Raw genomic sequence first — 15,260 nt, forward strand, 5'->3', positions numbered from 1 at the left:
CGTACCAAGGGCTTCGCTACTAAGGCCAAAGCTGATGCTGATACTGAGATTGTGAACTACTGCACAAGGAGAAATATTCAGCAATACTTCAGGAAGATGAAGTATATCAACCAATCTCAGCCAGCAGATTTCATCGAAGACCCTGTGGATATTGAGGTTCAATATTATCTCTCTTTGGCTCGTGAAAGAAAGAAGCGTGGAGAATCCACTGCAGCTGAAGAGCCTACTCAGAATGAGCCTTCTACTCCAATCATTCACTGTTCAGATGCAGAGGAAGGAGAAGTCACTCGTTCTGAGTGAATAGATTGATTAGGATATTTTGTTAGATATGTTCAAGGAACATCCTTTTGTAATCTATTATGAATATGGTCTAATGTTCAATGCAAGCCATAAACTTTTGCTATTTACATTCCATTGTTTAAATCTTTGTCTTATCTGTTAGTTGAGTTATCCTCTAGGAAATTTGCATGTTATGTTAACAAACAAATAGGGGGAGATTGAAAGGCATATGTTCAGCCTATTTGTATTTAAAGAGGTACAACTCAACTCAGATAAGAAAGCTCAGTAAATAGCAAGTCATCGGAATCCATACGAAGAACGTCAAATGATTTATGGGAATTATATATCAGATAAATTCCAGGATGCTGCTGCACACCACTGAAAGAAGTTCATTAATATGTTCAAGCCTCAGTGCACAAATAATCTTTTGTGGCACGTCCAGGAGTTCAGAAGATATAAAGTTTCTATACTTTATTTTATCAGAAGATTCCATTTAATGAAGAAGTACTTACAAGACGAAGATTCGACGAACAAATCAAATTCTTAATGTTTATTTGACAAAGAATATTTGATTTAACTAGATACAGATGAACCAGACAGTACATCTGTGTATCAGTTATTCAAATTGAATATTTGGAGTCAAGCAGAGTTGGTGGTTCGTTCGTTCGACAGTTCAAGACAAGAGCTATTAATGTTTAAAGAAGACGGGAAGCAATTCTACTGCTGAATGGGTGATTAAATATTTAATAGATTATTATTTCACTTCTCAAATAATTAAATTAATTATGTAATTTATTTGTTAAATTAATTCACTCTCGAATTAATTTAATTTAAGAATTTATATGATTAAATTAATTAAGTGGATAATTTTCTATTTAAATATAATCTACAATTACATTTCAATCCCCTACACTTAAGCAACAAGACAATCTGATTTGTCTTGTTAATGTGTAAAGGATTCGGCAAGACAATCTCTTTAGATTGTCTTACCGAATGGTATGAAGTTTACAAGACAACCTCAGTTGTCTTACTGGGTTCCTGAAACACCTGCCAAGACATTCTTTGCCAAGACAATAGATTGTCTTACCGAGACTTGGATTCTGCAAGACAATCAGGATTGTCTGCCCGATTGAAGGCTTCCAAGACAATCCTTGATTGTCTGGCCGAAAGGTTCCTGCAGACAATTCCAATTGTCCTACCGAATGAAAATTGTCTTACCGAAGTTCTGAATTGTCTTACGGGCTTTAAAATTGTCTTTCTGCATTGCTTTTGGCTCTCTAGGCAATTGTAATTGTCTTGCCCTTGCTAGATTGTCTTTTCTACTTGTGATTGTCTTGTCTTTCAATTGTCTTACAAGTACATATGCTTTGCCTATAAATATGGCATTGCATCCTTCATTTTTAGTGTTCATTCACTTTGTAATCAAAGCATTTTGAAAAGCTTTCAAGTTGTTCGTAACTTGCTTGATCGTTATATCCACAGTTTTCTGTGCTTTGATAACCTGGTTGTTTTAATCACTAAATCTAGAATATACCCTGTCGAATTTATTCTACGAACTTTAGTGGACATTAAAACTGAACCATTTTAATTATATAACGACTTCAAACATTGTTATATTAATTAATTATAATCTGATTAACAAATCATATTCAATCAGATTAACTTCCGCGACGATTTGGTACTGATTGTATTCAACCCCCCCTTCTACAATCATATCTGGACCTAACAAGTTCAAGTCTACCACAAATTATGCTTCATTCACATAATCCTATGTTTACATGGCATAGTTCTAAATTCAATCATCCACTCTCGCTTCAGAAAGAATTAACAAACAACTTGGAAGTTAGCTACGCTCCTAAGAAGAATAAGCACGGCGCATGCAAAGAAATAAACGTACGTCACAAAATCAAGTAATTAATATTCTTTACTAGACTACATCGATAAGTCCATTAGAATCCCATGAAGGCGGTTAGTTCATAATCGAACTAATCGACATCATGGGTTCTAATGAAAACATGATAAATAAAATACGAGAATTAAGCGGAATAAAAGTACTTGAATTAATAATAAAGAACACAACGTTACAGATTTGATGTTCACGATCTCGCTCGAAACTGTCACTTCCTCGCGAAGAACGATCCACTACAAAACTGATAATGTGCTTGATTACAAAAAACTAAACTATGATATTATTCTTTTCTAAAACTACTTGGAGGCTAGGGTTTTACACATGAGAAAATAAAATACATTGACCAAGTCAACCGGGCCTCGACTGGGACAGTAGCTAGCGCGGGCGCGCTAAGATCTAGCGCGGGCGCGCTACTGTCTGCCACTGGCAGCCCGTTTCTTCGTTTTTTAGCTCGTTCTCGCGTGCATGCCCTTCCTCGCTCTAGTACCACTTCCGTAGGTGATCACGGTTGCATTTAGCACATGCAACAAGCCCTTTAAACCCCTAGATAGCTCTAGTGGACGAGTGCGTTCTCGTGAGGGTTTGTAGAAGATGTACCCACAAAATCCCAAGTCGTGATGAATCCACAATTCTCTATTCTTGCAAATAATGCACCAAAAACAACCTAAAATGAGAGAAAATCACTTCATCACCTCAACTCGTGACCTGCACAGAAAAACACTAAAAACACATCAAAAGACACTAAACACTTAAGTACAACCAACCAATTTAAGTGGAAATGAAGGCCTATAAGTGTGTATAAATACCACTTATCACACCCCCAAACTTAAACCGATGCTTGTCCTCAAGCGTCGATGACACTATACAATAATACAATGCAATGCATGAATGCAACTACGTGATGAATGAGTGAACTATGAAGTAATCGCCTTGCCAATTATAATACCTCGGATTGTGCTAATGTTCTCGAATTTCACTTCTCTCGCTACTAAGTCAATTACTCTTCTATTTACAAGTGTGGAGTGCCAGTGTGTGCAAGCATGCTCTTTTATTGAGACAAGATAAAAACTACTACTCCCACAGAATCCCAATCAAGAATCGTAAAAGTTTAAAACTAACACCCCGTCACTCAAGTCCAACTAAAAGCCAAGGTCCCAAAGAATGTCCACACCCTTCTATTTTATTCACTATATATATTTTTTTTCTTTTTATTATTGGTGAATCATTGCTCGGTCTACGGTCAGAGCGCTTCGCAGTGTAAATGCGTTACGAACACCACAAGACTTCACACACCAATTATTCACTCCATTCTAGTGGTTTATTTAACTGTGCAATGGTTGAGATCCCTAAAGATTTATGCACTAGTACCCATGTAGCGAGCGTTGGGTCAACAATCCCAAACCACGAAGGGCTTTAGGTTGTTAGGCACAAAGTCCCCTCAGACTTAATTACTCGAGTACTAATGAGCTCAACCTAGTTAATTCTACCACTTATTTTTTTAGTGAATTTATTTACTACTATTTCTTTTTTTTCTTTTTTTTAGAAAGGTATATCTACTCCTCAGTTCCCCCAAACTTAAGATTTACAGACCTAAGCTGAAGGGTGCTCAATTCAATCCTAGAATTCAAGGAATTTCGTCTAAATCCTATCTCAAGAACATATGTGAATTACAATTTCCAACACAAGCAATTTCCAAGTACTAACCTAGCATTGCAATTGAAATTACTAATCAAGAACTACGCACATAACTCATCATAGGCAATTAACTTGGCTTAACTTCATAATTCATGCAAATGCTCGTGATACTAACTACGACAATTAGCTCTAAACATGAAAATATTAAAAAAAAAATAAAAAAAACGTGAGAAATAATCAAAGCAAAATAAAATAAACGTGAACTACATGAACTAACTAACACATGCAATAATAAACATAATTATGCTCTTCCTTAGATTACCACCCCCAAACTTAAAATTTTCAATGTCCCCAGTGAAAGCGGTAAAAAGGCTAGAGCACCCACATACCTACTCGGAGTCCGAGTCCTCCCCCTCCTCTGCTGGAGGTGAATCAGGTGGAGGATACTGCATCCCTGCTCCGAATACTGGCCACTGAACTGTGACCCCCTGTGCCTGGAAAGCATTACCAAGAGCTTGTGTCAAGTCAAATGCAAACCTCTGGTGGATGTCATGCATAGTGTCCATCCGTCTCGCTAGCCGGCAATAATGAACATCTCCCATCGGTTCGGAGCTCCTCTCCGTCTGAGAAGTACCAGCTCCAGAAGCTCTAGTACGCTCCCTCCTAATGAACCCTGGACGTCCCCCTGGCATCTCATCATATATGTACCCGAGGCCTCGAGGGTGGGGAACTCCTCCTTCCCACTCCGTCATCCGGCTGATCGCCGAATGATCAATAGGTGCTGCTGGCAACTGTAATTGCTCGTTGGATGGCCAACGAACACCGCTTGCTCGACATAGCTTTGTAACAATTGTGCCGTACGGAATGGCACCAGTGGTTCCTCCTTGTAAGAACCTCAGAATCCCCTGATGAATCACATGTCCCAGATCAATATACTTGTCCGAGACAATCCCAAAGAGCAGAATAGCTCTATCCACCGTCACCTCATGCCCGTGTGAAGATGGCATGATGTTAGCACAGATGAAGGCGTTCCACGCCTTCGCATACCGGTTCAAAGCGGCTGCTGGAAAAGAAACATGTGCCGGCAAAGGAGGTGCCGTCATCTTCCAATTCGTATCCGGCACACACATATCATACACCAACCTATCGAGATCAACCGGATCCTCGTCAAACCGGCGTTTGGCACGCCCAATCCTCTCTACAACCCAATCTTCTTCATTACGGCGCTTGGCACGCCCCCCAATCACTCTACGGATCGCCTCCGCACTATACTCCACACGGGATCCTCGCACCACCGTGAAACCATCGTGATTCTCCTTGGCATTAGCATAGAACTCGCGAATAATGGCCAAGGGAACCGCCTCCGGAGCCTCGCAAAAAGTCTCCCATCCCCTTTCTTGAATCATGCTTAAGAGATCCCCATCTTCAGCTGTGGGTAAGAATCCCCTCTCCTTGACTATCGACTTATTCATAAGCCGTTGAAACTCGGTTCGTGCACCATCGGAGGTGAATTCAACCTCACCCATCGAGGAAGAATCGCTAGATGTAGGGGCTTGGGTGCTTGGTCCTTGTGATCTTCGGGCTCTTTTGGGTGCCATTGATAGAGATCGAAAGTTGCAAGAGATTTGTGTGTAGTGGGTTTGAGAGATTTGATGGTGGTTGTGTGTATGGATGTGTATATATATAAGTAGGGTTTATAGAATTAGAATAGGAATTAGAGATGGGTTTTGTGTTTATATAGGGATTTGAGAGCTGAAGTAGGGTTATTGAGGATATATTTCGGGCTAGGCATGCAATATTAGGATTGTGGGCTTTTAAAAACGGAAAATAAAATATTTTTGGGAGAAAATCGGGCTTCTGGGCAGACAGTAGCGCGGCCGCGCTAAGTGTAGCGCGGGCGCGCTGTACACTTTAGCGCGGGCGCGCGGGACACTAGCGTGGGCGCGCTAGTGTCTGCCACCCAGGGCCAAATTTTCTCGTTTTTTGCGTTTTTGAGGTTTACAAAGGTACAACATGGTTCCAATGCGCGGGTTGCCTCCCACGAAGCGCTTGTTTAACGTCGTTAGCTCGACGTGAAGTCCGGAATTAATCCGATTCCGATTGAAAAATCGTGGTTTGTACCTCACGATTCACATTTCCTCCAAAGTAAGGCTTCAACCGTTGACCATTAACCTTAAATGATTCATCCGGTGATTTAGCATAGATTTCTACCGCACCGTGGGGGAATACCGTCTTGACTGTAAACGGTCCCGACCAGCGTGACTTGAGTTTCCCGGGAAACACTTCAACCGAGAGTTATACAATAGAACCAATTGTCCTACCACAAAAGATTTTTGTATCAACCGCTGATCATGCAATCTTTTCACCTTCTCTTTGTAGAGTTTGTTATTTTCATAAGCACGGAGGCGGAACTCCTCCAACTCATTGAGTTGCATCATGCGTTTCTCTCCAGCTAATTGTAAGTTGAAATTCAACTTCTTTAGTGCCCAATAAGCTTTATGTTCCAATTCTACTGGTAAGTGACAAGCTTTCCCAAACACTAACTGAAATGGAGAAGTACCCAATGGTGTTTTGTAAGCTGTTCGATAAGCCCAAGCAGCCTCGTCTAATCGCAAGGACCAGTCTTTCCTAGAAAGGTTAACCACCTTCTCTAATATGCGTTTGATCTCTCTCTTAGACACTTCAGCTTGACCATTCGTTTGAGGATGATAAGCAGTAGCAACCCGGTGATTGATATTATACATCGTCATCAAGGTTGTGAATTTCCGATTGCAGAAATGAGAGCCTTCATCACTGATAATGACTCTAGGGACTCCGAAACGGGTAAAGATTTGTTTTTGAAGAAATTGCAAGACCACCTTAGCATCATTTGTAGGTAAGGCTTTCACCTCCACCCATTTAGACACGTAATCAACTGCTAATAGCATCAAATATTTCGACTTCCAGAAGCATTTTAAGAGGCATTTCATTCCTCCTAGAAATATTACCTGTACGTTGACATCGATCGCAACCCAACACAAACTGATGAGCATCTTTAAACAGAGTTGGCCAGTAAAAACCTGCTTGAAGTACCCTCTTTACTGTCTTCTCTCCGCTATAATGGCCTCCATAACCAGTGGAATGGCACTCGCGCAAAACTCCCTCAACTTCATTATCAGGGATACACCGTCTGAGAATTTGATCGACTCCTTGTTTAAACAAAAAGGGTTCATCCCAAATATACCATTTCACATCGTGAAGGAATTTCTTGCGTTGAGCATAAGAGAATTCTGGAGGAATGACCTTACTCACCAGATAATTTACAATGTCAGCAAACCATGGCTCTTCGGCCTCAGCCCCAAACAACTGTTCATCTGGGAAGAATTCATTAATTAGAATACTGTCGGTAGTTTGTTTGCTATGATCTTCTAGTCGGGATAAATGATCCGCTACCTGATTCTCCGTGCCTTTCCGATCTTTAATTTCCACATCAAATTCTTGGAGTAATAGAACCCAACGAATTAGTCTTGGTTTAGAATCCTTCTTTGAAATGAGATACCGAATGGCTGCATGATCAGTGTATATCACTACTTTTGTTCCAAGAAGATAAGACCTGAACTTCTCAAAACTAAAGACAATAGCTAGAAGTTCTTTTTCTGTAGTAGTGTAGTTCAACTGTGCATCATTTAAAGTTTTGCTGGCGTAGTAGATAACATGAAACACGTTACTTGTACGCTGGCCCAGTACAGCTCCTACAGCATAATCACTGGCATCACACATCAATTCGAATGGTTTACTCCAATCAGGTGCAGTGATGATAGGTGCTGATGTCAACTTCTTTTTCAAAAATTCAAATGCTTCCAAGCACTCCTCATCAAATTTGAATGGAATGTCTTTCTCTAACAGATTGCAAAGAGGTTTGGAAATTTTTGAGAAGTCCTTGATGAACCTCCGATAGAAACCTGCATGACCAAGGAAGCTTCGGATGCCCTTAACCGAGAGTGGTGGAGGAAGATTTTTAATTGTTTCCACCTTCGCTTTATCAACTTCCAGTCCCTTGGCAGATACTTTATGTCCCAATATGATTCCTTCTTGCACCATGAAATGGCATTTTTCCCAATTGAGAATCAGATTAGTTTCCACACAACGCTTAAGAACCATTCTCAGATTCGTGAGGCATTCGTCATAGGATGTTCCAAATACAGAAAAATCGTCCATGAATACCTCCACATTGATGCCGATCATCTCTGAGAATATTGCCATCATGCACCTTTGAAAGGTGGCTGGTGCACCACATAAGCCAAAAGGTACTCTTCGGAATGCAAAGGTACCATAAGGGCATGTAAAGGTTGTCTTTTCTTGATCCTCCGGAGAAATAGCAATCTGATTATAGCCAGAATACCCATCCAACAGGCAATAGAATTCATGACCAGCCAACCTGTCAAGCATCTGATCAATAAAAGGCAGAGGGAAGTGATCCTTCCTTGTAGCTTTATTCAGCTTTCTGTAGTCCATGCAAATCCTCCAACCAGTGACAGTTCTAGTTGAGATAAGTTCCCCTTTTTCGTTGGCTACTACTGTCATGCCTCCTTTCTTAGGCACACATTGTACTGGACTCACCCATGAGCTATCTGAAATTGGATATATGATACCTGCATCGAGCCATTTAAGAATCTCTTTCTTTACAACCTCCTTCATGATAGGATTTAACCTTCTCTGTTGTTCCACTGAAGGTTTGCTTCCTTCTTCAATAAGAATTTTGTGTTGACAAAAGGATGGACTGATTCCCTTGATATCAGCTATAGTCCAACCAATTGCTGTTTTGAATTCCCTTAGCACCCTCAAAAGTTTTTCCTCTTCCTCACCTGACAACTTAGCTGCAATAATAACAGGAAGAGTGGAACTTTCACCAAGAAAAGCATACCTCAAGTGATCCGGTAGCGGTTTAAGTTCAAGTTTAGGTGCTTCGATCACTGATGGTTGTAGTGGTTTATGATCTTCCTTTTGTTCCTCCAAGCCAAGAGATTCGACAGGTGGTTCAAAATTCCTTCTCCAAGGTGATGAGTTAAGATGATGGATTTCTTCCAATTCTTCTTCACTGTCCAATTCCTCATCATTGGTAAGGATTGCTTCCAATACATCATTCTGTAAAACCCGCTGGCTATTAGCTTCTGCCATAGTATCAAGTACATCCATACTGAAACAAGATTCCTCATCAGTTGGTAATTTCATTGCATTGAATACGTTGAACGTGACCGTCTGATCTTGTATTCTCATTGTAAGTTCCCCTTTTTGGACATCGATCAAAGTTTGCCCGGTGGCTAAAAAGGGTCTACCCAAGATGATAGGAATTCTTTTGTCTTCTTCAAAATCAAGAATCACGAAGTCGGCTGGAAATATTAATTTATCAACCTTGACCAGCACATCTTCAATTATACCCCTCGGATATGTGATCGAACGATCAGCCAGCTGTAAAGACATGTTTGTCGGCTTGAGCTCTGGCAAGCCAAGTTGTGTGAAGATAGATAGAGGCATCAGATTGATGCTAGCTCCCAAGTCGCACAGACACTTATCAAAAGAGAACTTCCCAATAGTGCAAGGGATAGTAAAGCTTCCCGGGTCTTTAAGCTTAGGTGGTAATTTTTGTTGAAGCACAGCACTACATTCCTCCGTTAAAGCTGCTGTCTCTAACTCCTCGAGCTTTAGCTTTTTTGAAAGAATACCCTTCATGAATTTGGCATAGCTAGGCATTTGCTCGAGTGCTTCTGCAAACGGAATGTTGATGTGAAGCTTTTTGAAAATTTTAAGGAATTTACCAAATTGCTTATCCAGCTGCTGTTTTTTTAACCTCCTAGGAAACGGAGGTGGTGGATATAATGGCTTTGACACCGGAGCAGCTGCAGGGATAGCCCTATCCATTTCAACATTAGGTTTTATGCCAATTGTATTCGAAGGAAGTTCTGCTGGAATTTCTTGCGGTTCATCATCCTGATCTTGTACTAATGTTGAGGTTGGCCCTATTGTAGTTTTTCCAGATCTCAGCGTAATGGATTGGACTTGCTCTTTAGGGTCCCTCTTACCTGGTACCTCTGTATCACTAGGGAGATTCCCCTGTGGTCTGCATAATAAAGCATTAGCTAACTGACCGACTTGTGTCTCCAAGGCTTTTAAAGTTACTGCCTGACTCTTGTACATGAGTCTTAGCTCTTCCATGTCAGACCTTTCGTTAGCTGATTGCCCATGATTCTGAAATCCCGGAGGGTGATATGGCTATTTAGGTGCATACTGTTGTGAAGTTCCAGCCTGACTATACTGTTTAGGTCCCTGTTGAAATCCTTGTTGAGGCTGATTATAACCCTGATTATTACTCCAGCTGAAATTCGGATGATTTCGGTTGTTAGGATGGTAAGTAGCTGGAGCAGGCTGTTGACCTCTCTGACAGTTGCTCACAAATTGTGCTGATTCACTAGAAATGGCACACTGATCAGTAGAGTGAGTACCAGGACATAATTCGCAAATTGAGATTGGCTGTTGAATTCCTTGGTGAGCCAGAGAATCGACTTTCATCGTGAGAGCCTTAAGTTGAGCAGCAATAGCTGTAGACGTGTCAAGATCAAGAACTCCGGCTACCTTCCCTTGAGTAAGTCTTTGAGTAGGGTTCTGATATTCATTAGCAGCCATCATTTCAATAAGATCATAAGCTTCTTCATAACTTTTAGCCCATAGCGCACCTCCAGAAGCAGCATCAAGCATAGGTCTGGATTGAGGCCCAAGACCATTATAGAAACAGTTTATTTGCATCCAATCCGGCATGCCATGATGGGGACACTTCCTTAGCATCTCCTTATATCGCTCCCAGGCTTCACAGAATGTTTCTCCTGATTGTTGAGAGAATTGAGATAGAGCATTTCGTAGTGCAGCAGTCTTTGCCATGGGGAAGAATTTAGTGAGAAATTTCTGAGCTAGATCTTCCCATGTAGTAATAGAGCCAGATGGTAAAGAATGCAACCATCCCTTAGCCTTATCTCTCAGTGAAAATGGGAAAAGCCTTAGCTTCACAGCATCATCAGAAACTCCATTAAATTTGAAAGTGTCACAGATCTCTATAAAATTACGTATATGCATATTAGGGTCTTGAGTAGGAGAACCCCCAAACTGTACCGAGTTCTGGACCATTTGAATAGTTCCTGGTTTGATTTCAAAGGCATTGGCTGCGATTGCAGGCCTGACAATGCTTGACTGGATATCATCGATCTTTGGCATAGAGAAATCCTTCAATGCCTTACTGTCTGGTTGTGCTTCAGGTTCTGTCATTGTTTCAGAATCAGAAGAAGAAGATGAATCAATTGCTTCCTTACGAGCTTTAGAACGTGTTAGCATAAACGCGACTCAAGTACCTGAAATAAAGAAAAGAAGAAAAGTGAGAAGAGAATAGAATCCTAGTCAGTGAATTTTAATGCACACTGATGACAAGTACATAAACTAATTAATTAACACCGAGTCCCCGGCAGCGGCGCCAAAATCTTGTTCGCAAAAATCTACACGCAAGCGCACGTGATCACAAGTAATATATTTGTTCGTTCCCACAGAGACTGGTGAATTAAGAATACGCACCTATGCAACAATGTATGAGTAATTTTCACTGCTAAGACAATTAACAAGGATGTGTTCTTTTATACTAATAACTAAATTTACTAATCAAAATCAGAATAGGAAAACACATGGGATTCTAACTTCATTATCGAATTCATCTAGAATTGAAATTACTGATTAACATGCGACTGCTGATCCTAATCAGACAACACGAAAGTAATACATGCCAACTCTCGTTGCACACATATCATACCAATCAAAATCCGCAATTAAGACAGAGATCTCATGGACACCAACAAAGCTCAGACCCTATATCTCCATAGCGGTAGTGTAAGCAGAGAGGTTTAGTAACAAGTCGTCTATCGTGATTACACAGGGTGATAAAAATAGTTCAAGTCTACCACAAATTATGCTTCATTCACATAATCCTATGTTTACATGGCATAGTTCTAAATTCAATCATCCACTCTCGCTTCAGAAAGAATTAACAAACAACTTAGAAGTTAGCTACGCTCCTAAGAAGAATAAGCACGGCGCATGCAAAGAAATCAACGTATGTCACAAAATCAAGTAATTAATATTCTTTACTAGACTACATCGATAAGTCCATTAGAATCCCATGAAGGCGGTTAGTTCATAATCGAACTAATCGACATCATGGGTTCTAATGAAAACATGATAAATAAAATACGAGAATTAAGCGGAATAAAAGTACTTGAATTAATAATAAAGAACACAACGTTACAGATTTGATGTTCACGATCTCGCTCGAAACTGTCACTTCCTCGCGAAGAACGATCCACTACAAAACTGATAATGTGCTTGATTACAAAAAACTAAACTATGATATTATTCTTTTCTAAAACTACTTGGAGGCTAGGGTTTTACACATGAGAAAATAAAATACATTGACCAAGTCAACCGGGCCTCGACCGCTGCTAAAATCCATCAGAAAAGCTGTAAAAATCGGCCCGGAACAACTCTGCTGGGCGCGGCCGCGCTAAACTAGCGCAGGCGCGCTAGTGGGACAGTAGCTAGCGCGGGCGCGCTAAGATCTAGCGCGGGCGCGCTACTGTCTGCCACTGGCAGCCCGTTTCTTCGTTCTTTAGCTCGTTCTCGCGTGCATGCCCTTCCTCGCTCTAGTACCACTTCCGTAGGTGATCACGGTTGCATTTAGCACATGCAACAAGCCCTTTAAACCCCTAGATAGCTCTAGTGGACGAGTGCGTTCTCGTGAGGGTTTGTAGAAGATGTACCCACAAAATCCCAAGTCGTGATGAATCCACAATTCTCTATTCTTGCAAATAATGCACCAAAAACAACCTAAAATGAGAGAAAATCACTTCATCACCTCAACTCGTGACCTGCACAGAAAAACACTAAAAACACATCAAAAGACACTAAACACTTAAGTACAACCAACCAATTTAAGTGGAAATGAAGGCCTATAAGTGTGTATAAATACCACTTATCAGGAACATACCCAAATGTTCCATATTTTGTTCTGAGAATATGAAAATTAAGAACTCGCGATTGCAACATATATAAGCAATCAAAATAGAAAACTAGTTACCATATGATTTACCAAATATTCATATAATATTCAGAAATAACCATAACTAATTACGCGACCATTACACACGTAACACTTAATCATGTAATACATATCTTCACATATCGACCATCTAACTTTTGCATAACAAATCTCTGTATTTTCAGAAATAATATTTGAAATGAGTTTTGAAAGGATATTCATATATCCGTATATAAATCATTAAAAAAAATATCTAAATAACATATGACTCATTCTGATAATATCAATAATTAAACTCACAGATCTGGCACATATAAATAACAATTACAGAAAATCAATTTACACCAAAATTCATCCAATATTCACATTTAATTATCATAACTAATTAAACTCACAATTCACATGCATCATTTAGCCATGTAACAATTATACTCTCATACCAATCTTTTAAATATTTTGAAATCAATTATATGAAATATAGTTTTGAAAAGACAACCCTTTATTGATAACACAATAACCCGAAATTTAAATATAAACTTTGAAAACACATTAAACTGGAATAAAATATTAAACTTTATTCCTTTCATTCTAAGAAAGTAACTTTCATAATAATTTTGAAAAATCCGGGTCGTCAAGATATACGAAATCACAGAAGAAGGAGGATGCATAACCCATTTAAACCTTATAATTTCACATCACAATTATACTCATACTACACAGACCATTCATCTTATCAGAAAATAAATTAAAGCCAATAATAATATTCAAAAAATTATTTCTATATTAATAAACTAATTCTGAAAATCTGGGATGTTACAACATCTCTCCCAGATTTCCATTTGGCAATGATTTCTTGTTCCTTATCAAGCTGTTTTCTTATGATCTCTTCTCTTTTTAAGACAGCCAAAAGATCATCTTTGGTTGTTTGACATTCAATCTTCAGTTTCTCAAACTCAATGAACTGAGTTTCTAGAACACTGTTTCTATCACTAAGAAAGGTGTTAGCTTCCTTAATTCTACAATTTTCCTTAGTAAGAGACTTCAAAGAGACATGCAAATGATATAATTCAATAGACATTTCATTTATAGTAGCATTGCATTCATCTTTAGTTAACTCTACTAAGTTTGTAGTGAATACCTGACTACTGCTTCCAGTGTTTTCTTCTTGATCTGTGGAGTTGGCCATTAGAGCAAGATTGACAAAGTCTTCCTCTTCATCAGAATCATCCTCAGCTGCCCAATCATCCTTTGTAATGAATGCTCTTTCTTTTTGCTTGAGAAGTTCATAATATTTCTTTTTGTAGTCCATGTGTTCACTTGACCTCTTCTCAGTTTTTGGCTTTCTGCATTCATTTGCAAAGTGACCTGCATTTCCATAGTTGAAACACTTAAACTTGGATCTATCCACCATGCTTCTGTTAGGCTTGGAATTGCTTTTAAATGATTTTGCAGGATTGAAATTCTTCTTGAATTTCAGTTTGGAGAATCTTCTTGACAGGAAGGCCAAGTGCTCATCAATCCCATCACTTTCTTCACCAGAATCAGCTACATCTTTTCCTTTACCTTTGCTTGACTCTGAGTTCTCTTCTTTGACCAACTTCTCAGTTTCTTCAACTTGAGATTTTCCCTTGTCCTTGACTGTTTCATCAAGAGATGCAACTAAAGCCACAGATGAATACCCTTTCTTTTGGCTTTTCTCTATCTCTTCATCTTGTTCCATTTCAAGCTCCTAGGTCTTCAAATTTCGATACAATCTCTCAAGAGTGTAGTCTTTTGAATTCTTGAGTGTTTCTGAGAGAGACTGTCATGGGTTTCCATTCTTTGGGAAGAGCTCTCAAGAACTTCAAGTTTGAATCCTTGACCTGATATATTCTTCCAAAAAGTTTCAGACCATTTAATAGTTTTTGAAATCTGTTAAATGTGTCACTCAAACTTTCACCAGCCTTGAAATGGAATGACTCATATTGTTGAATCAGCAACTGCATTTTGTTTTCTCTTACTTGCTCATTCCCTTCACAGATGGTCCTGATGGTGTCCCAAACTTCTTTGGCACTTGTGCAACTGATAACACTATCAATCATTTCTTGATCCAGACCATTAAACAGAAGGTTCATGGTTTTCCTGTCCCTGTGCACTTCTTCAGTATCTTCTTAAGAGTATTCATGGATAGGTTTTGGAATCATTTTACCTACCATGTCTTCACCATCAGCTCCAATACTGGTGCAGACCTTCATGGGGACATGAGGTCCTTTTTCAATGCAGTTCACATAACTTTCATCAATAGACAGCAAATGCAGATGCATTCTCACTTTCCAGTGAAAGTAGTCATCT

At 39.5% G+C, this 15,260-nt stretch overlaps 1 protein-coding gene and 1 non-coding gene across 2 annotated transcripts in view; one reads left to right on the top strand and one right to left on the bottom strand.

Annotated features, from left to right (window-relative positions):
• Positions 1 to 1,362: 1,362 nt before the first annotated feature.
• LOC135147933 (uncharacterized) overlaps positions 1,363 to 15,260 on the bottom strand; it is a 105,980-nt gene continuing 92,082 nt past the window's right edge. Inside the window, exons 4-6 of the mRNA XM_064081989.1 lie at positions 7,256 to 8,208; positions 4,967 to 5,139; positions 1,363 to 1,453 (exon numbers count right to left, since the gene is read on the bottom strand). Of these exons, the coding sequence (XP_063938059.1) occupies positions 1,363 to 1,453; positions 4,967 to 5,139; positions 7,256 to 8,208 (1,217 nt within the window). The remainder of the gene's footprint in view (positions 1,454 to 4,966; positions 5,140 to 7,255; positions 8,209 to 15,260) is intronic.
• LOC135148182 (small nucleolar RNA R71) lies at positions 10,614 to 10,720 on the top strand. Its single transcript, XR_010286074.1, has one exon. It is a non-coding gene; the product is annotated as a small nucleolar RNA R71 (small nucleolar RNA).

Source organism: Daucus carota, chromosome 7, assembly GCF_001625215.2.
Source record: "Daucus carota subsp. sativus chromosome 7, DH1 v3.0, whole genome shotgun sequence".
NCBI classification, from domain to species: Eukaryota; Viridiplantae; Streptophyta; class Magnoliopsida; order Apiales; family Apiaceae; genus Daucus; species Daucus carota.